Source organism: Pelobates fuscus, chromosome 2 (genome assembly GCF_036172605.1).
Source record: "Pelobates fuscus isolate aPelFus1 chromosome 2, aPelFus1.pri, whole genome shotgun sequence".
In the NCBI taxonomy this organism is placed as follows: domain Eukaryota; kingdom Metazoa; phylum Chordata; class Amphibia; order Anura; family Pelobatidae; genus Pelobates; species Pelobates fuscus.
In genome coordinates this window covers 62,108,936-62,131,150 of record NC_086318.1, presented here as the reverse complement: position 1 = coordinate 62,131,150, position 22,215 = coordinate 62,108,936, and the positions used below count along the sequence as shown (strand labels likewise).

The window sequence follows — 22,215 nt, the reverse complement described above, 5'->3', positions numbered from 1 at the left end:
CCTACTCTCTAAATACTCTGCCCCAGGGATCCATACCATGTTTTTCAGAACCTCAGCAATGTAGATTGCAAACGCTAACATCTTTCCTGGGGCATTTAACTGAAAATTCTCAGGTCGCAGTTTAGCAAATCAGGCCTGATGTATCTTCCATCAACCACAATGCCACTTTTACGCTCACATATCCTCCCCCCCAGCTCATACCTATTGGTTTGAGCGACCATGGAAATCAGAGAGTGTACCCTCGACAGCCCATCAGCATTACCCTGTCGCAGACCAGCCCTGTGTTCCACAGTGAAATTAAAAGATTGTAAACTCAAAAACCACCTGGTTACTCTGGAGTTATTTTCTTTGTTCTGATACATCCATGTCAGAGGTGCATGGTCCGTTATCAAGCGGAACTTTCTGCCCAGCAGGTAGTATTTTAGAGAGTCTAATGCCCACTTAATAGCAAGACACTCTTTCTCAACAATAGAGTAGTTCTTCTCGTGCGCGTTTAACTTCCTGCTCAAATAAAATATAGGGTGTTCTTCACCCTGGTATTCCTGTGAAAGAACAGCCCCCAAGCCAATATCAGAAGCATCTGTCTGAACTATAAAGTCCCTGGAAAAATCTGGGGTCACCAAGACAGGGTGGCTACAGATAGCTTCCTTCAAACTCTTAAAAGACTCTTCCGCCTCAGGGCACCACTTAACTATGACCGGGGATTTGGCTTTAATAAGGTCTGTTAGAGGTGCAGCCATGGTAGCAAAATTTGGGATGAACCGCCTATAATATCCAATCAAACCCAGAAATGCCTTTACTTGTTTCTTTGTAAGGGGCTGTGGCCATTTTTGTATGGCTTCTACTTTGGCTTCCTGTGGTTTAACTAAACCCCTCCCAATAGAATAACCTAAGTACTTTGCTTCCTCTAAACCAATTGTACACTTGGAAGGGTTGGCAGTTAAGCCCGCTGAGCGGACAGCATCAAGCACCGCTTGAACTTTGGGAAGGTGGGATTCCCAGTCTGTACTGTGGATGACGACATCGTCCAAATATGCTGCAGCATAACGAACATGAGGTCTAAGAATTCTGTCCATCATTCGTTGGAATGTGGCAGGTGCCCCATGTAACCCAAATGGCAATACAGTGTACTGAAATAGGCCACTGGGTGTTGAAAAGGCTGTCTTTTCTTTGGCTCTTTCGGTGAGAGGGACCTGCCAGTAACCCTTGGTTAAGTCCAAGGTTGTTAGATAACGAGCTTTACCCAGTCTTTCTATTAACTCATCAACTCTGGGCATTGGGTATGCATCAAATTTTGAGATGGCATTTAACTTGCGGTAGTCATTACAGAACCTCCATGTGCCATCAGGTTTTGGAACCAATACAATAGGGCTACTCCAGTTACTCTGGGATTCTTCAATGACTCCAAGTTTTAACATGCTCTCAACTTCTAAGTTTATAACCTCCCTCCGGGCCTCAGGAATTCTATAGGGCTTGAGATTAACTCTTTTCCCCGGTTCGGTTATTATATCATGTTTGATCACTTTAGTTTTTCCTGGAACTACCGAGAAAACATCCCTATTTCTTCTGATGAAATCTCTGACCTCTTGCTTTTGATGCACAGACAGAGTCTCAGATACGTTCACCTCTGGCTCTGCTATAGGGGGGTCTGTAGGTTTTAAAGCAATCAGGATCTCCCTGTCCTTCCATGGCTTTAACAGATTTATATGATACAACTGTTCAGGCTTTCTTCTCCCTGGTTGTCTGACTTTATAATTGACATCACTCACTTTTTCTATTATTTCATAGGGTCCATGCCAAGTCGCAAGGAACTTATTCTCCACAGTAGGTACCAGAACCAATACCCTGTCTCCAGGTTGGAACACTCTGACTCTAGCATTTCGGTTATAGCTGCTTTTCTGAGCCTGCTGGGCTTCTAGCATGTGTTCCCTGACAATAGGCATGATGGTGGCCATTCTATCCTGCATTTGAGCTATATGCTCAATTACACTCCTGTGGGGAGTAGTCTCCTGTTCCCAGGTCTCCTTAGCAATATCTAATATTCCCCTGGGATGTCTTCCGTATAACAATTCAAAAGGAGAGAAGCCCGTGGAGGCCTGTGGAACTTCCCTAATGGAAAACAGTAGATATGGCAATAAAAAATCCCAGTTCCTTCCATCTGCATCAATTACCTTGCGTAGCATACTCTTAAGGGTTTTGTTGAACCTCTCTACTAAACCATCAGTCTGTGGGTGATATACTGAGGTCTTAAGATGTTTAACCTGTAAGAGCCTGCACAACTCTTTTGTGACTCTGGACATGAACGGGGTCCCCTGATCTGTCAGGATTTCTTTAGGGATACCCACCCTACTGAACATCAACATAAGTTCCTTAGCTATTACCTTTGAAGAGGTATTACGCAAGGGAATGGCCTCAGGGTAGCGAGTTGCATAGTCCAAGACGACTAATATATATTGGTGTCCCCTAGCAGACCTTACCAGTGGCCCCACTAAGTCCATAGCGATCCTTTCAAAAGGCACATCAATTATGGGTAAGGGTACAAGTGGACTACGAAAAGTCTTGAAAGGAGCCCTGTACTGGCACTCGGGGCACGAAGAGCAATAGTTTGTAATAGCAGTAAACACTCCAGGCCAGTAAAACCTTCTAAGGACTCTCTCTCTAGTCTTTTCGACTCCCAAATGTCCCCCTAATACGTGGCTGTGAGCCAACTTTAGTACTATATTTTGGTAAGTCTGAGGAACCAACAGCTGCTTAATGACGTCTGAATCCCTTTTTTCTACACGGTACATTAGGTCGTTTTGTACTTCAAAATAGGGGAACGGTAGGGCTTCTCCTGGCTGATTAGCAACCCCGTTCACAACTTTAATATCATTTCTAGCTGTCACTAAAGTGGGATCTTCCCACTGAGCACTTTTAAAATTACCTGGACTAATTCCAATATCAATTAGGTCCTTATCCTTGTCTGTAGTATTGGTAGACTCCTCACTAGTTTGAGCTGGGTTATCTCCTATTAATACTGGTTTAGGGCAGTACTTTCTCCTTTTTCTCATTTTTCCGTCACAGTGGTCAAAACCCAAGTCAATATCAGAAAAGGGGAACACATTATCCTCGGCCGATTGACTAATTTCTGATAAATTTTGTTTCCTCTTTTGTACAGCTGCCCATAATTCTAGAAAATGAGGAAAGTCTCTACCGATCACTACCTCATGGGCTAATCTAGGTACAACACCCACTCGGTACTTTAAATCCCCATACTGGGTTCCAATATTTACTTCTGCAGTGGGGTATTCTTTTTTATCACCATGGACACAGATAATGCCTATTTTCTGTACATGATCGGGTTTTACCCAAGGTATTATAGACTCTGTTACCAACGTTACCATACTGCCTGAATCAAGTAATGCTTTAGACATTTTTCCGTTCACAGTTACACAGCATTTATGCGGGTTATCATCATAGTCATTGGTAGTAGTACCATAACAGTTAAACAAACATGAACGGGCTCCCTCATCTTTGCCCATATTGCATTCCATAGGTTCATCCCCCAATGGACAGTCTTTGGCCATATGACCAGCCTCTTTGCACCTGAAACATTTGACAGTGAAATCTGTCCACCAATCAGTTCCTCTCCCAGGCCTATTAGACCTGGATGCCCCCCTGGTGTTTTGTGTATAGAGCTGCCGCTCTTCAGCTCCCCTTAAACCTTGAACAGTCTTACCAGGTCTTGCCGAATCATGGGGCTTAGGATTGCGCGGGTTTTCCTTTGAAGTAGGAGATAGCAGTTCTCCTGCAGCCACATATCTTTCTACCAAGGCAATCAGTTGGTCAGCGGTATGGGGGTCACTTTGGCTGACCCAGCGACGTAGGGCAGCTGGTAAACCACGCAAAAACCGGTCCATAACTAGGGTTTCCACAATGTGGCTAGCTGAATGGATTTCAGGTTGTAGCCATTTCCGTGCAAGGTGTATGAGGTCAAACATTTGGGAGCGTGCGGCTTTGTCTGAAGAATATGACCATGAGTGGAACCTTTGGGCACGTACTGCAGAGGTTACACCCAGTCGTGCCAAGATTTCAGCTTTCAATTTGCTGTAGTTACTTGCCTCGGCTGGTTCTAGGTCATAATATGCTTTCTGTGGCTCTCCACTTAGGAACGGTGCCAATATGCTTGCCCACTCACCAGCCGGCCATCCCTCTCTCTCAGCAGTGCGTTCAAATGCCAGAAGGTACGCCTCTACATCATCGGATGTGGTCATTTTCTGAAGATAGTGGCTCGCCCGAATCGCCTTTGGCTGACCCTGGTATCCTCCATCAGGGTCTCCATTCAATTTTCCAAAGATAGCTTGGATTTCCTGTTGTAGCCCCTGGGTGACTTTTTGCTGCTCCTCACGGGCTACTTTAAACATCTCCGCTTGTGTCACAACAAGCTGTTTCACCAAGGACTCAGTGCACTCCATTTGTGTTTTAGCCAGGACTTTAGCACCATCTGCCTGGGCCAGCACCAGTTGCTGCAGGGCTGCACTGTTTTCTGCAGCTCTCCTGTTAGTCTCCTGTTGCACAGAGGTGGACTGGATCAGAGCCTTGATAACATCCTCCATGTTGAGCTTTAACTGACTCCTACCCTCAGGCTTACGTGGTTATGCCCGCATTCTCCACCATATGTAACAAACCACCTCTTTTACAGGTAGGGCTGTCACAGATCTTGCAGTAACCACCGCCTTCTAGGGTATATAAAGTCCAGGACACAGTCAGCTCGATTTTCCTTTTTCTTTATTCAGTAAGAAAACAGGTGCTTTAAATAAAAAACAAACAAAATCCCTTGCTCTTACTTGAGCTCTTACTAGACAGGAAATTGCTATCTGCAATTGGGTGGCTTTCCCACTTACCAATTTCCAAACAAAAGAAATGTCTTTGCGATGAACACAGTTGTCATTCACTCTCCTAGCTGTCTTTTTCTCCCTCCCCTGCAGCAGGCTGCCCTCTTCTTTTAAAGGCCTGTCTACTAATTGACTAGCTACAGGTGAGTGTCAATTAGTTAACTCTTAAGTCAAATCTAAATTGTGGTTTGTTACACAGCAACTATTGCTGTTGGAGCATTGGCCCATCCTACTCTCCAAATACTCTGCCCCAGGGATCCATACCATGTTTTTCAGAACCTCAGCAATGTAGATTGCAAACGCTAACATCTTTCCTGGGGCATTTAACTGAAAATTCTCAGGTCGCAGTTTAGCAAATCAGGCCTGATGTATCTTCCATCAACCACAATGCCACTTTTACGCTCACAATATATATATAAACATATATATATAAACATAGATGAAAGAGGTGCACTCACAGGACTTTCCAAATGTGTAATTTATTCACTCAATATTGTAAAGTTGTCCCAACGTTTCGACCCCTCAGGGTCTTTTTCAAGGTCCTTGAAAAAGACCCTGAGGGGTTGAAACGTTGGGACAACTTTACAATATTTAGTGAATTTTCCTACGCTTTACCAGCTTTGACCAGCAGAGGAGCAAAGTGTGCTTCATTTCCGGTGATCAAAGCAATTTTCCCACTATTCTCACCTTTGATCCGTGATCTCGCGATGCTTCCTGCTAGTATTCCTGAACATCCTGTTACTTAGACAGAACGCCTGCGAAACTACCGAATTTCGTCCTAACAGAATGAGAAAAATTTCTCCATTGGTGTTAGGACACAATTCGGGACTTTGTTCGGATCAGAATTTCATTTGAATGAATGAAACTGTGATCCTATTCGTGCCGCAGTTGCATCTTGCAGCCGCTTAGTAGATAGCTCCCTAATTCCCACGGTATCAGGGAAATATCTACCAAAAGGCTGAAAGACCAATACTAATACTAAGAAAAGATTACTTAGTGTTAGTAAATTCTGCCCCTACTCGCTATATTGCGAGTAGGGGCATGTCTAGTAAACAAACAGTGTGCAGCCAGTGGCTGCTCACTGTCAAAAAACAAAACCCTAGTGTTCCCTCCCGAGCCCCCACACATGCTCTGTCATTTTACACAGCGTGGAAAATTTATTTGGACTTTTTCCATGCTAATTTCCATGTAATTTGACTCATAACTCTCTGATTGGTTGTTTGATAGCAACAAATCAGTGTTGTTATGAGTCAAATTACACAGCATGGGAAAATTCTAAAGAAATTTTCCACGCTGTGTAAAATGACACAGAACACTCTGATTGGTTGGATTTCAAGCCAACCAGAGTGCTGTGAAAGGTACATTTAGAGACTTACCTCTTAGTCTCTTAATTTACCGGTCAGAGCACTCTGATTGGTTAGCTTAAACAAACCAATCAGATAGCTCTGAGCCTAATTGCAGGGCGTGGGAAGCCTTTGTAAGCCTTTCCCCGCCCTGCGGAGCTGAGTCTGCACTGTGTCCTCGCTGGGTGAAGATGGATTATGTTATTAGCGTTGGAATTTTTTTTGTCGTCGTATTTTTTTGGGGCGCTTGGGTTTTTTATTTTATTTTCAAAGTGCGACGGGTATAATGAACTTTTATTTGGCCTTTTTTGGAGCTAAAAAAATAAGATTTTAGAAAAAAGAAGACATCAAATGGTAAGTTTTATTTAGTTTTTACAGGTATTTAGTTCTCCTGTTCCCCCCTCACTATTTTTACGGTGGTGGGGGGAAGGGGGGGGGGGGGTTTGTAGGGGTTTATTATTATTTTTTGGGTGGGGGTGATTAGGGGCTTGGGGACATCTAGTCACCTGGGGGGGGTTAACATTTTCATTTAGAGCCCCCACCCGTCGCTGGGTGGGGGCGACAATAGGTTCCCCCATCTTTATTTAGGGCCCCCACCCACCGCTCATGGGTGGGGGCAATAGGTTCCCCTTTCATTTTAATAGCTTCCACTCGCATGGCACGTGTGGGGGGCTCGGGAGGGGAGACACTAGGTTTTTTTTTTTGCTCTTTTAACAGTAAGCAGCCACTGGCTGCTCACTGTTTACTAGACATGCCCCTACTCACGATATAGCGAGTCGGGGCAGAATTTACTAACACTAAGTAATCTTTACTTAGCATTAGTAAATTTGGCTTAAAGACCAATTTAAAAGGATAGGATCGGAGTTTCATTCATTCAAATTCAAAGTCCCGAATTGCGTACTAACACGAATGGAGAAACTGTTCTCATTCTGTTAGGATGAAATTTGGTAGTTTCGCAGGCGTTCTGTCTAAGTGACAGGACGTTTGGGAATACTGACAGAAGCATCGTGAGATCACAGATCAAAGGTGAGGATAGTGGGAAAATTGCTTTGATCACTGGAACCAGAGCACCCTTTGCTTCTCTGCTGGTCAAGCGTAAGAAACCTCCATAAGACAAAGTAGTACCTACTTTGTCTTATGTTTTAAAGAAAACTAGAGCAGACAGGAAGAAATGAAGAACAGATCCTGACAGACCTGACCCGCCCTTGGTTGCGATGGGGTTAAGGAAACAGGGAAACCTATAAGTGAAATTATAGGTGCAACAAGATAAGGAAAACCTATAAATGAAATAATAGGTGACAGATAATCAAAATACAATCAGATAGAACTAAACAGAAAAATAAAGGATAAAGTAATATGGGTTAAGTTAGAAATTGACGTGATCAGCCTCTTTGGTTTGATGTCAGAACTTCAGTTTCAGATAGTTATAAATAGGGTATTTTATGATACTTGCAAACAAAAGGAAAGTCTGTAATATCTAGAAAGATTGTATTGTTTTCGTTAAATGTACAGTAGGTTGGAAATCAAGCAATAAGAAATCAAAGTCCAATATAGAATAAAGCAGGTTGGTTGGAATAAATCAGGATGGTTCAAGATAGTAAGAGTAGAGCATGTTTTCTTCAGTTAGGGATTAAGGAGAGAGCGCAGGTAACTTGTTTTTCTTTGGTTTTTACTATATATTGGGGCTGATGTGTACTGTAGTCATTGCTGCCGCCCAGTGATGGGAGTGAGCGCAGGACTTATCTTTCTGCATTTGTATCCATTTTTTGTATCACTCAGCCTTGTTACAATGCAGCCGCCCATCCCATGTGTTCCCTATTAAGGGTTAATAATATATAGGGGTGTATATAAAAAATACCCCTTTCTGTCTCAATAGAGATTTTTGCCAGAAGCTCAAGGAAGCAAGGTGAATGGTTAGAGTTAGGACCCACCTGGGGGGACTGCCTTGACATTGGCAGGTGGGCTTCTCCTCTCATGGCCATTGGAGGTAACTAAAAAACCTCCATTTGTTTAAAAATACATAGGGATTAAGGAAAGAGCGCAGGTAACTTGTTTTTCTTTGGTTTTTACTATATATTGGGGCTGATGTGTACTGTAGTTATTGCTGCTGCCCAGTGATGAGAGTGAGCGCAGGACTTATCTTTCTGCATTTCTTCAATAAGAGCCAGGAGCAGACGTCTTGTCAGGTTCAGAATGCCAACTTCTATCAATGTAAAGGCAGTTTGTGAAAGTAGGATGTGGCCTCTTATAGCAGATTTGGATCATTATGCTACGCAGGTGATAGAGACTGAGGTTTGTCTAGTGCAGCGGTTCCCAACCCGTGGTACGCCTACCCCTAGGGGTATAATTCAGTGTCCCAGGGGGTAGGTGTAATAATCCCGGTAATGGCGGCGGTGCAACTGCCCCGCACTCAGGGCCACCCGATGGATATGTGCTATGAGGGGCCCAGTCGTGCGCTGCAGCACTTTAATAGCGCGACCGGGCCCCTTCTAACTGGACCAGGTTGCTGGGAGGGAGTGAGAGCTAGACGCACACTTTCTCCCAGCTCTTACCAAACGGTGCGGTAGGAGGTCGCAAAGGGGGCGGGCGGAGAGGACCTCAACTCTCAAAAGCCTCAGCCACAGAAAAGGTATGTGTGTGTGTGTGTGTTTGGGGTGTCAGTATGTATGTAGTGTGTGTGTGCGCGTATGTCTTGAGTGTGTGTGTGTCAGTGTATGCGTGTGTGTGTCAGTGTATGCGTGTGTGTGTCAGTGTATCTGTATATCTGTGTGTGTCAGTGTATCTGTATATATATATGTGTGTGTGTCAGTATCTGTATATGTGTGTGTGTCAGTATCTGTATATGTGTGTGTGTCAGTATCTGTATATGTGTGTGTCTTTGTGTGTGTCAGTGTATCTATATAACTGTGTGTGTGTGTCAGTATATGTGTGTCAGTGTGTCTGTATATCTGTGTGTGTGCGCGCGTCAGTATGTATGTAGTGTTTGTGCAGTGTATCTGTGTGTGTTTCAGTGTATCTGTATATCTGTGTGTGTGTCAGTGTATCTGTATGTGTCAATGTGTGTATCTGTATAACTGTATGTATGTGCATGTGTGTCAATGTACGTATCTGTATGTCTGTGTGTCTGTGTGTGTATCTTGATGTCTGTGTATCTGTATGTTTGTGTGTCAGTGTATGTCAGTCTAGGTATCTGTATGTCTGTATGTTATTGTGTATGTGTATGTCTGTATCTTTTTGTGTGTGTGTGTGTATATATATCTGTGTGTGTCAGTGTGCATATCTGTAACATAGAAACATAGAAACATAGAAACATAGAAACATGTATGTTTGTGTATCTGTGTGTTTGTCAGTGTGCGTGTATGTATGTCAGTGTGCGTATTTGAATGTCTGTGTATTTGCGTGTGGGTCAGTGTGTGTATCTGTATGTCTGTGTATTTGTGTGTGTCAGTGTGCATATCTGTATGTTTGTGTATCTGTGTGTGTGTCAGTGTGCGTATTTGTATGTCTGTGTATATCTGTATGTCTGTGTGTGTGTCTATATGTGTGTGTATCTATATGTCTGTATCTGTCAATGTGCATATCTGTATGTCTGTATGTTAGTGTGTGTATGTGTCAGTCCGTATAGATGTGTGTATGTTAGTGTGTATCTGTATATCTGTCAGTGTGTGTATCTGTATGTCTGTACCTGTCAATGTGCGTATATGTATGTCTGTGTATCTGCGTGTTTGTCAGTGTGCATATCTGTATGTCTGTGTGTATGCGTCAGTCTGTATCTGTATGTATGTGTGTATCTGTATGTATGTGTATCTGTTTGTCTGTATATCGTGAGTGTGTGTGCATCTATTTCTGTGTGTCAGTGTGCAAATCTGTATGTTTGTGTATCTGTGTGTTTATCAGTGTGCATATATTTGCATCTGTGTATCTGTGTGTGGGTCAGTGTGTGTATCTGTATGGCAGTAACTGTGTGTGAGTGTATGTCTGTGTATCTGTGTGTGTTTCAGTATGTGTGTCTGTATCTGTCAGGGCCTGCCCACCCATAGGTCCCAGTGGGGCCATGGCTCCAGGCGGCACTTTGACAGAGGTGGCATTTTGCCTTGAAAGCCCATTCTTCCCCGATCAGCTCGTCGACCGGAGAGGGCTGGATGGCCGCTCAAAACGAAAAAAAAAAAAAAATACAAATCATAGGAGTCTGGAGATGAAGGCTGATCTGGGGCTGGCCGGGGTCCTCAGGGTTACAAAGTGTTTCCCACTGAAGTTACGGCACTCTGAGATTACTAGCTGTGCGTGCCGGAACTTCAGTGGGAACTTTACTTACATCAATTTAACTGCAAGGAGTCAATTCAGACTCCACTTTAGCTAGGTTCCACCACACTGTGGATACTGAAAGGGTAAGTAATTATTAGCTTCAATGCACACTAGTGTTAATTTTGGCGGTAAATTTCAATTTAGTTTTAGTCATAGTCTTTTGACCTAAAAGCCATTTTAGTCATCTGAGTTGTTTTAGTTTTAGTCTATTAAATCTAAAGTAGATTTTAGTCGATATGACTAAAATCTAGTGGGTTTAATTAAAACCTCTGTATCTTTTGCCCCCCCCTTCACCCAACTCCCATGTGTATCATTGCCTCAGCCCTCAAGTGTCTAATTTCTTCTTTTTTTCCTTCTCCATGTGTCTTACTCACCCGTGTTAATTTTGCGGCAAATTTAAATTGAGGTTTTTTTTTACTTTTTTTTTTTACTAAAAAGCCATTTTAATTTTAGTCGTATTTTAGTTATGTGAGTTGTTTTAGTCGACCGAATCTCAAAAATTGTAGTCAACTAAAATCTTACTAGAATGGTTAGTCGACAAAATTAACACTAATGCACACAGTGTGCTGGACATGGGAATTCCAATCCCAGCACACACATACACAGTACATCTCCAGCACACACACAGACACACTACATCCCCAGAACATACACAAATACACACACTACATCCACAGCACACACAGACACACTACGTCCCCAGCAGATACACAAACACACTACATCCCCAGCACACACACTACATCCATAGCACACACACACACACACTACATCCATAGCACACACACACACTACATCCATAGCACACACAGACACACTATATCGCTAGCACACACAGGCACACTATATCCCTAGCACACACAGACACACTACATCCCTAGCACACACAGACACACTACATCCCTAGCACACACAGACACACTACATGCCCAGCACACACACACACACACACACTATATTCCTAGCACACACACACACACACACACACTATATTCCTAGCACACACACACACACACCACATCCCCAGCACACACACACACACACCACATCCCCAGCATATACACTACATCCCCCGCACACACACAAACACACTTCATCCCCGCACACACACACTACATCCCCAGCACACACACAGACTACATCTCCCATCACACACTACATCTTCCATCACACACTACATCCTTAGCACACACATGCTACATCCCTAGCACACACATGCTACATCCCCAGCATACACACTAACATGCTACATCCCAAGCACAGACATACACTACACACTACATCCCTAGGGCACACACAGAGACATTACATCCCCAGCACATACATAGACACACTTCATCCCCAGCACACACACAGACACACTACATCCCCAGCACACACACACTACATCTCACATCACACACTACATTTCCCAGCACACACAGATACACTACCTCCCCAGCACACAAACTACATCCCAAGCACACACAAATAGACACACTACCTCTCCAGCAGACACACCACTACTTCTCTAGACAAATGGCATACACCCCAAAAATGGGGGAGATGGGACAAAAAAATGCATACACATTTGAAATAACAGCAACTATAATAATTACAAATATTTCGCAAATATAAGGGGTACTATTTATGGAAATGGGCTGCGAAGGGGTACTTGAGAGAAAAAAGGTTGGGAACCACTGGTCTAGTACCTAGGGTGGCCACTAGTGGTGAGAACTAGTATTGACGTAAAATGAAACAGAAGAAATTAAACATGAGTTGAGTTGTCAGAAACCCCTGTACAGCAGGAGGTGATAGGAATCTATTGCTCTGCTGTTCTATTCAAAGCTGTACAGAGCAAGGCAGTACTAGCACAAGCAAATGTATGCAGGTAAAGCCCAAGTTGAGGTATTTCTCAAGTTACCATATGTAGAACTACTTCTGTTAGCATTTAGCTTCATTCATGCAACAGCTGTTTGGATTTTTCACAGAAACTTATGAGAGCTCTACATGTCCCAAAACCTTCTGCACAGTAGGTTTCTGGGAAATATACACCTGTAATGCTGTTAAACTATCTCAACACTTTATCTAAGAAAATACAAGCAGCTAGCACCAAGTTTTACGTGACTTTTCACTAAAAAAAGAAAACAAAGCATACATCTGTTAAATGAAGCAGGTAGTTGCAAAAAATGTTTAAGGGGATTCTATAGGCACCTAGAACACTTCTTCTCAATGAAGTGGTCTGGGTGCCATGTTACCCACGTATTAACGCTGAAGTGTTAACCTGCCTCTAGTCGCTTGTCATACTGATGATCTTAGCAAAAGAGTTGGAGCTTCCCTGTGCAGACTGGCACTGAAAAAAAGTAAAATCACCTTTTTAACCATGGCTTGGGAACCGGGTCAACTATACGGTGTTTAGGGCACCTGAGCAGTGAGCTTACATATTTGATACTATAATAATTTGATAATTAAAAAAAACAAGATTTAAAAAAAAAATTAAAAAAATTGATAAAATCAAGAACCCAACCTAAACACATTAAAAAATGTACAAACAAACACATCAATTTTTAAATTAAAGAATAATACAATAAACATTCCTTTAAAAGCAAGCCTCTTTTATTCCATGTGTTATTAAATTTGATACTGCTCCTTGAGGCATAATATGAAGAAGTACAACTCAAATCAATTATGTGGAGCTCAAAGTGTTAAATTAAACAAAATTCCTCAGGGCCTAACCAAAATAGCGGAAAAAAAAAATTAATCAAATCATAATTGAAAGGGAATGTATGATTGCAACTCTACGGATATAGGATTTTAAGCTCTTGACTGACAATTCTATATCAGTTACTTGTGATTAGACAGGGATGAGTTTATTACCTCATACTTCTTATGTCCCAGCCTCGAATCGCTGTGTCGTTGGCTGTCGCAACCTGTGTACAGTTGTGATGAGGACTCCATCGCCCACAGGTAAACCTCAGCTGCCCTTTGCCTTCCAAAGCTGCTGAACTTGAGAGCTGCCAGAAACAAATATAAGAGGAATTCAACCACAGAAGATAAAACGGTGTTGAAGGAGAAAGCAAGCATAGAGAACAGACATGAGAAGGAAGCAAATCAAAGAGTCGCTTTTCAAAGCCCAGAGGTAAATATGGGTACTATGAATGTTGTTTTTTTAACTCAATGGGCTAAAAGGGCATTCTGTTCTGCAGTCTAGTTGAATATAAGAGCAAGACCATCAAGGGTGGCCTGGGGAGCAATTGGCCCCCAAACCGCAGAAATTCTAGTCATACCAACTGGCAAAGGCAGGTCTGTAATTAGGCAAGTTAGGCGTCTGTCTAAGGCCTTGTGACTGCCTAACTCACCTTAAGGCAGACTGATCCATCAGGTCCTTGGTCCATGACAGAGTGTTTCACATTGTTTGTTGTAATAATGTTAATCAGTGCCAAGGTGTCTGGCTGCTAATTAAACTATTTGTTCAGGTAGGGATACCGAGGCAACTTGTATGTCACAATGTCATTGTTCTCCTGGGGACCTCCTGTTGACAACCCAGGTTTAAAGGTGTGCCATTCACACAATAAAACCAATTCTTCTTCATGCATCACAATGTCTCAGCTAGTGTTTGGGTGGAACAGCGATATCTGCAATAATCAATTAGTCATATAATTTGCGCTATAAACACGAGCGGAAAAGGAGGACCTTGGAGGTGACATCCCAGCTAAAATAGAAATTAAAGTATTAAATCAGTCTGTAAATAGTCCAGGTCTCCATGCAGCTCCTTCTGTTTACAGTAACCTCCATTGAGCAGTCAAATGCAAATCTGTATATATGGAAATAAGGCGCCATCGGGACACCCTATATAGTGTATTACAGGGCTTGACAAATTTACATGGAATCTATATCCTTGAATTTTATATCCTTGCAAGTATTCATCCAGCTGTTGTGTAAACATCTGTACAGACTCTTCCTCATGTGTCTCTGGACAATCTCTTCTGATGTTTTGAGACAACAACAACAACAACAACAAAACTCCATGAAATCAGCTCTGTCACCAAAATAAACTTCTACATCTAGCTCCCTGTGCCTGAATCTTCATTTTTTTTCTTAATACACTAGTAAAATTAGGGACTACTCTTATGTATAGCATTCAAATTGACAAAACTTGACAATGGGCAGAGCTTAAAGAAGGTTCTAATTCAGCTGCCAATCACATTTACGCACAATCCATAAGTAAAATCAGTCCCATAGAAGGGCAAACAGCAGCCATCTCGGGCAGGGGAGAAGAAAACGGCTGCCACCTGAGGTCCAGGACAAGGAAAAAAAATAAATATAAATAAAGGCATGTGGCAATGGGTATGATCATTAAGATACAGGAGTCATAAGAAAAGGAAAACCAAAAGGAAAAGGAAAACAATGTAAGGGCAGCTGTCATTTTAAATAATGGAGATTTAAAAAAAAAAAAAAAAAATGGTATGCAGGTAGCAAAATATTAATACAGTTAAGATAGAATAGCTGAGGCAAAGAATTACCCATTATAGACATTTTGATCCCAGTTTAAATAGTTTGCTTTCTAGTTCACCCACTTTTAGTCCATTAATCCAATACCTTGCAACTTTGGAATTATGGTTTATTTTTGGCCCTAGCTCAAAGATCTATACATTTAAAACATTGTCGTCTGAAAATGTAAGGTTTTAAATGCTGATGTTGCTGTACTCACTCATGTCTCAGGGTTCATAAGAACTCAGAAGCATTACATCAGTAATACAAATGGTGACGGAGGGTGAAGTAACTAAGGGGGAGGTAGAGAAAACTAAGTTTGTGGGAGCTAAAATTTGAGGCGGTCTGTGGTGCTAGTGGTATATAGAGGGCTTAGAAGAAGGAGTGTTTTAAGTGTTCTATATGTACTCTACCTTCTTAGTATGTACCATTAAGCAATAAATATATATATTTTTTAAATCTTCAAAGATGACAGTCAGCCTGGCTGAAATATCAAGGTGGTCTATGCCTAAACTGTGGGTACACGTGGTGTCCGCCATGGTGGGTGAGTCACAGCTTGTTTCATCTACTCCTGCAGCTCTGCCACATATAGTTTCCCAGACATGATTGCCTCCCAAGGGTGTACTGCAATAACCCCCATTGGTCCAGGGAGAGAGGGGGGGGGTAATGGGGCTTTTGTTTGTTCTGGAGCACTGTTGTGCACCTCCGGATGTGGAAATCGTCCACCTCTCCCGCCCAGTGCGCACTAGGCCACATGATTGAATGTGGAGTAGGTAAACTTTGGTTGTGTGGCGGTGAGGGTCCGATAATGTCACAAAATGAGCCAGAAGAGCCTATAAAAAGCTTATTTCTTCGAAATAGTGGAGGAGCTCGCTCAGGACATGTCTCTACACCATGGCAGCCGGGCCCCGCCCCCAGGAATATAATCTTGATGGACGCATATCTCTTTTCAGCCTATGTAACTATGTAACTGTAAGATACAGAGGATTGTAACATCCATGATTCTCAGCCTGGTGTCACTTAGCTGAGAATCATGCATGTTAAAGTTCACATCATCTTCAAGACCCGAAAAAACAAATTAACCCTAAACTATATCACAGGGAACATGGTCTCTATACTCTATACATGAAAACAGCACTATGCAGTTTACCTAGATCTGCAATGACAGATCATCATACACAGTATCTTTGCAGTAGTGGAAATATGATACAAAATATATTAAAATAAAATTCTCAAAATAAGCAGTTCCACTGATTTCTAAACACAAATCTTATACGGCAGATAACCCATGCATTCACAAATCTTGGCAGAGTCACTCGGGTAATGTTTTCACAAGGATGAACTGTTCTTGAACAATTTTCAGTAATCTACTAGGCTCAAATATGCTTTCTTTCGAAATCAGGCATATCGCGGTGTCCTGAATCGGATATTTTTTTTCTGTTTTATCTCCCTCTGAACGTACAGTTTCAGCCAGAAACTTTCTATACGGTACACTGATGATTTGCAGTCTGCCATTAATAATACAAAGCAGCATTGCAACCTGCCATTAGGAAGAAGGATTGCCATGGCTCATCAAGTGAACTGACATAATGTGGCATTACTTTAAATGGATTTAGCTTCCAGTGCATTCATTGTGCCTTAATTAAATGCAACGCGGTTTGACTTTGCCCACCCCCTTCATTACGAGATGTCTGGGCTAAAAATGTGGTCTGTATGATATAGGCGAGAGATTTCACAACTGACACATAAGGCGGAATACATAAACTGATGGAAGCAGGGACAGTGGTCTGATTATTTATTATGGGTGAGAGACATCTAGTCATCCGAGTGTTCAATTTAGATTAATACAATACAAATAATAATCCGACAGACATGCATCAAGAGAGAAGAAATACACAGGCATATACATTTGGAACATTAAAATTAAGTTAAAGGGACAGCCTAAGCACCAGAATCTTTATGAACAACTTTTGGGGCAAAGATTTTATCCCTACAACCCTTGCATTTTAAAACCGTGCCTTTTCTGAGAAATTACACTGTTTTCCTTTTGCAATACCAATACCTCTAGTAGCTATCATTCAGACAGCCACTATGAGCTTCAGACTTAAACAGATTATTTTTTACCTTTTACGTTTAGCATCAATATGCAAAATATGCTGGAAACAGATACTGGGCTTGAGCCTAATGCTTCTGTATGAAAGCAGTGGATTCAGTACCAGTCATAGAGAAGCACTAGATTTAGTGCCTGTGATAAAGAAGCACTGGTCTGGCAGGTCATGGTGATTGTAAGCACATGTGCCATATACCGTTAATGCTTCTCTTTAAAAAGACTAACTGGACAAAAGTAATCAATGTTGGGCAGATCAGGTTTTAGTGAGGAAGGCAAGCTTAAAGACACACCGTAGGCACCAGAACCACCATAGCATTTTGAGAAAAAGCAGTGTTTACATTTCTGCCCAAGGCCATCTATAGTGGTTGTCACTTCGATAGCCACTAGAGAGACTTCCTGAAGGAGATCTTGCAAAAGTTTCAGGACCGATGTTTGTTGTTGTCATGCTCTGCATAGAGATGCTGAATGCTCCCCATAGAGATGCATTAAAAAGGAAAGCATCTCTATTAGAAGATGGTGATTGCAATGCATGTGCCTTAACCTCAAATTGGATTCGCTGAGAACATCAAGGACAGTCTTAGCCTGTGGAGATGGGGCAACTGCAGCAATCTATGGGAAAGCATTGTGATGATGTCAGCCAAGGAGGAGGATCGGGGTCAGGGGCAAATACGGTGGACCCATGCGGCACTGGAATAAAGTAAAGTTATCCTGTTATTTAAGTTGGGGAAGGCTGGGGATAGGGACCCTACATGTGTTTTTAACACTATATGGTCAGGAAAACACATTTGTATTCCTGACCTTTAGTTCCTTTAAGAAAATTAAATGATAAAGCACCAATTACATTTTTTGGGGGTTTTTTTTTGCATAAAGCTTGTAGATTAAAGCATTAAGAACAGGGAAAAAACAGACATATATGTGAGATGGCGACCGGAGGCGGATACACGTCACAGACCCAGATTGAGTTTGGCGTCCGTGACAGGATAAATGAAGATTTAATATGGAACAGTCGCAAAGTACTTCGGGACCTCGAGCGGATTGGTTCAAAGCGATCCGGAGGAGGAGCCACTGTGGACTTTTAAACCCGGATGGGTGGCAAATGGCTTTCAGGCTACTTACTTGAATACCCCCGAGAAGGTTCGTGCAAACGGACAAAACGCGTAGGGTTAATTTGACATTGATTTTATTTTATTTATTTTGTTACACTGTATGCTGGGATACTTTGGTACTTGATCATCTAGAACACCGTTTTAGAAGTTCCCCTTGCTGTGGATCAAGAGCAAGTACAGCTTGTAAATGTGCCTTTTATAATTTGGAAATTTGTGAATGCAACATTATTTAAGTTAATGCTTTTAAATGTTATACAGTTTAGCACTATATTTATCACTTTATTTCGGTTTACATATCACCGAAAATGATTGGGAGATGAAACATCAATGGATCCCTGACACAGCGATTATTTGTTCTGCCTGCTAACTACCTACATTTGTGAGTGCAATAGCCCACCTTTTTAATTATATGTTGTTTTAAGTGTATTACACTATATGTGGTATTTGTATTGTAGATTTTATGTTGTTTTAGGATTACAGAAGACATAGAGAAGTCTTTTAGATCTACAATTAACAAGTGAAAAGGGTAATTTAATATTTTTTTAAAGTTATTTACACTCACTGCTATCTTATCACTTTTGGTGTGTGTAAACTATCTATAGATTTGAGGTGTATATATGTGAGTGACCTGAAGGACGAAGACTAGAATACTAAAAGGTAAAGATAAAAAAGAAAAAACACTTCCAAAAAAATCCAATGATGAGGTGTTAATTATTTATTAGAATGTAATCTCTAATTGGAATAAGGCACTTTTAAAAAATTGGTTATAAAATCTATTCAAAACCTATTATTATTTATTAAATGTATTAACAAAATATATTCAAAATCACTAAATCAGTTCCTCCATTCAGCCATCAACGGAGTTCCCCTATTTTTGATATGATCTGTTAACCCATTCTTTAAAAAAAAAAAAAAAAAGGGAATGTTCTCTCCTACTAGTGGGTAGAAATCAAAGATTGAGCTGCATTAATTAGATGCCTGATCACAGACTGATTATATAATTTAATACTCACTGGGGTGTATTATAAAAGGACAGCTCCCAGAGAGGCACTAAATTGCCCTTCTGAAATGATCTATTGTACCTGTATAACCTGACCCAAAATGGTCTAATCTGAGGACATTCCAAAATCTACAGCATTTATCTGAAACAAATGTAATTAACTTAAAAGAAGTAGAGAGGTATTCTGAATCTTAGAGTAGATGGAACATTTATGCGTTCGTTTAGACAAGTCACACCGATCCTTTTACATTAGGGAAATCCACAATACTCTCTCCTAAACACAATTTTAAAAAAGGATGTCAGGTTATAGTGTACTCTACAAGAAAAGTAGAAATCAGTAAGATTTTACACGATGGGGATGGGAACAATGCACATTGTAGCAGAAACAATAAGCAGGCTTGCTCCACAATAGTTTCATATGAAAATGTGAAGTTGATTATACCAAAACATTAGGACTTTAGATTATTTTTTACGTATCTTCTATATTCAATTTTAGACATTATCTCTTGATGATTTTTAGACAATGGTACTTTTGTTCGACAGATGCATAATGCAGCAAGGAGAATCTATGTCATTGATTTCTATTCACACGTAGTGTTTGTTATAACATTCATTTTTCTAAATTTTCCTTTGGCGTGCTACCATGTTAGCTAACAAGTTGAGTCCACAGAAATAAAATACTAGAGAAACCTCTGTCACTAGGTCAGATTTCAGGACAGTGTGTGTTTAGCCTAAAGGGTTAAAGGGACACTATAGTCACCAAAACAACTTTAGCTTAATGAATCAGTTTTGGGGTATAGATCATGTCCCCACAGTCTCACTGCTTAATTCTACTCCATTTAGGAGTTAAATCACTTTGTTTATGCAGCCACAGTCACACCTCCTTGCATGCAACTTACACATGCTTCCTAAACACTTCCTGTAAAGAGTCATCCAATGTTTACACTTCCTTCATTGCAAATTCTGTTTAATTTAGATTTTCTTATTTCCTGATCTGCTAAGAGCTTGCTAGACCATGCAAGTATGTCATTTTGGTGACTATAGTGTCCCTTTAAATTATATATCTATATATTATTCTTGAGTAAATCAAATACAAGATACAATCTACCTTTGACACATAGTAATTGATATTTGAATTTATAATAAAATGAAGGCATGTGTTTAGAGGCAGCTGATTCAGTTTTGCTACTAAATCTATCTGTATTTGGATTCAAACTGCAGGTATAAATCTTGAAAACAAAGTATTCTCTAAGCATGAATCTTGGGACAATGACTTATAACAAAAGTAATTATGTTTGCAATTGGACAGACAACAGGTACATGTTAACCTTAAAACTAAGGTTCCGTTCAGGACTTAACATTTTGAAGTGGTCTGGGTGCACTGTCCTAGGTCTCTTTACCTTACACAACCAATTATTGCAGTTTTTAAGAAACTACAATAATTAGCTTGGTGGGTTAACTCCACCTTTAGTGGCTGTCTACCAGACAGCCACTAGAGGGACTTCCAGGTCATTAGGTGTCCTCACGCTATGCACTACAGTTTCCCTTTAAAACATGTCACGGTTTAAAAAAAACCAAAAAAAACAAAACTGCTAACCCTAATTCTTAAGATGTTAATCTACAGAACAGAAATGGGCTCTGTGATTGTCACAAATTAATCTGAAACTCACCACACATCAAAAAACAAGACCAAGAGCTTGACAATGCCAGTGGAGCAGGCCTGTACCAGGCTGTACAAGTAGTCCAAAATGTTGTACCATTGGCTCCCATTTTTGGTATTTGTGTCAGAAGTGGGTCTGGGGGTGTCTCTGTCAGCCTCCCCCACCAGGCTGGCCTAGGCAAGTTTTTGCACCTCCACTGGCACTACTGCACCCAGTCATTGCCATGCCTGGGAGAGGGGGGAGAGGGAGAGGAGGCACAGAGAGCTTCCCGGGTCAGGAGACTTTCTTTTTTTTTTTTTATTCTTTATTTATAACAAGATCAGACACCACAGTAAGATATGCAACATGATGCAAAAGTCAACATTAGGTAAGAGCTATAATATTTACATATCCTTACAACCAACCAAAAACTTTGTAGTTAATATATGCTTGTTGACTATGGGAGTCTGGTTACTGCGGCATCCCACCCATTTTGAATTAAGTAATACAAAGACTCCTGACTGATTATAAAACACATGGTAGTATTTCGCATTACCTATCATTAGTGACTAATAGAATGCATGAAAATTTTAGTTAAGCTAAGTCAGCGAACTCAAACTTAGTGTACAAGGTTGCCACTTGTGTAATACCATTTTACTAGCGAGCCACCTATAGTCGTCCCTCAACCCACCCCAACCAAGAAGGGTCTAGCTGGCTGGATGGTCACTGATCAGCAGTCAGTCAGAGTTAAGTAAAAAAGAGTTTTCATAAGATAGAAAAAGAATAGTTTATCCGGAAAGTAAGTACTATGAGAGGAAAGGAAAAGAAAAGAAAAGAAAGGGAGGGGGTTATAGTGATAGTCTGAAAATGGTGATGATGCCGGCCCGACCAGGCAGCCGGGTAGGTACGTGCCGGTAAGTTTAAGTGAGGACCGCCACGCCCGTGGGGAAAGCTGTAGCCCGTGGACTTCTCAGTGGGATCCCAAGGGTCCCACTATAGAAGGAAGTTGAGAGTTTGCTATCAATCTCAATGTCCGTAGAAGCGCGTTGGGGTACGCGGGGGGTGAGCCCCCCGTCCCCCTCCCCTAATCGCCCACCCCGCTATCTATCCATGGGCCCCAAACCTTTTCCAATTTCTTCATAGTGCCCGGAACCCGAGCAGTCAACTCGTCCATGATGTATGCGTCCTTAATCTTTTGTATCACCACATCGAGAGGGGGAGTCTCTCCCTGTAGCCATACTTGAGCCAGGGCCCTCCTGGCAGCCAAGGTCACCTTATGTAGTAAGTTTTGTTCTGATCTGGACCATTTCTCCATAGACCTGGCCAGAAGGAACACCCAGGGGTCTGGCTTGACCACCCTACCGAAG

The 22,215-nt window shown here is 41.5% G+C and overlaps 1 protein-coding gene across 1 annotated transcript in view; it reads right to left on the bottom strand.

Moving 5' to 3' along the window:
* Positions 1–22,215, bottom strand: part of EIPR1 (EARP complex and GARP complex interacting protein 1) — a 274,351-nt gene that overhangs the window by 56,701 nt on the left and 195,435 nt on the right. Inside the window, exon 6 of the mRNA XM_063440889.1 lies at positions 13,379–13,515. Within this exon, the coding sequence (XP_063296959.1) occupies positions 13,379–13,515 (137 nt within the window). The remainder of the gene's footprint in view (positions 1–13,378; positions 13,516–22,215) is intronic.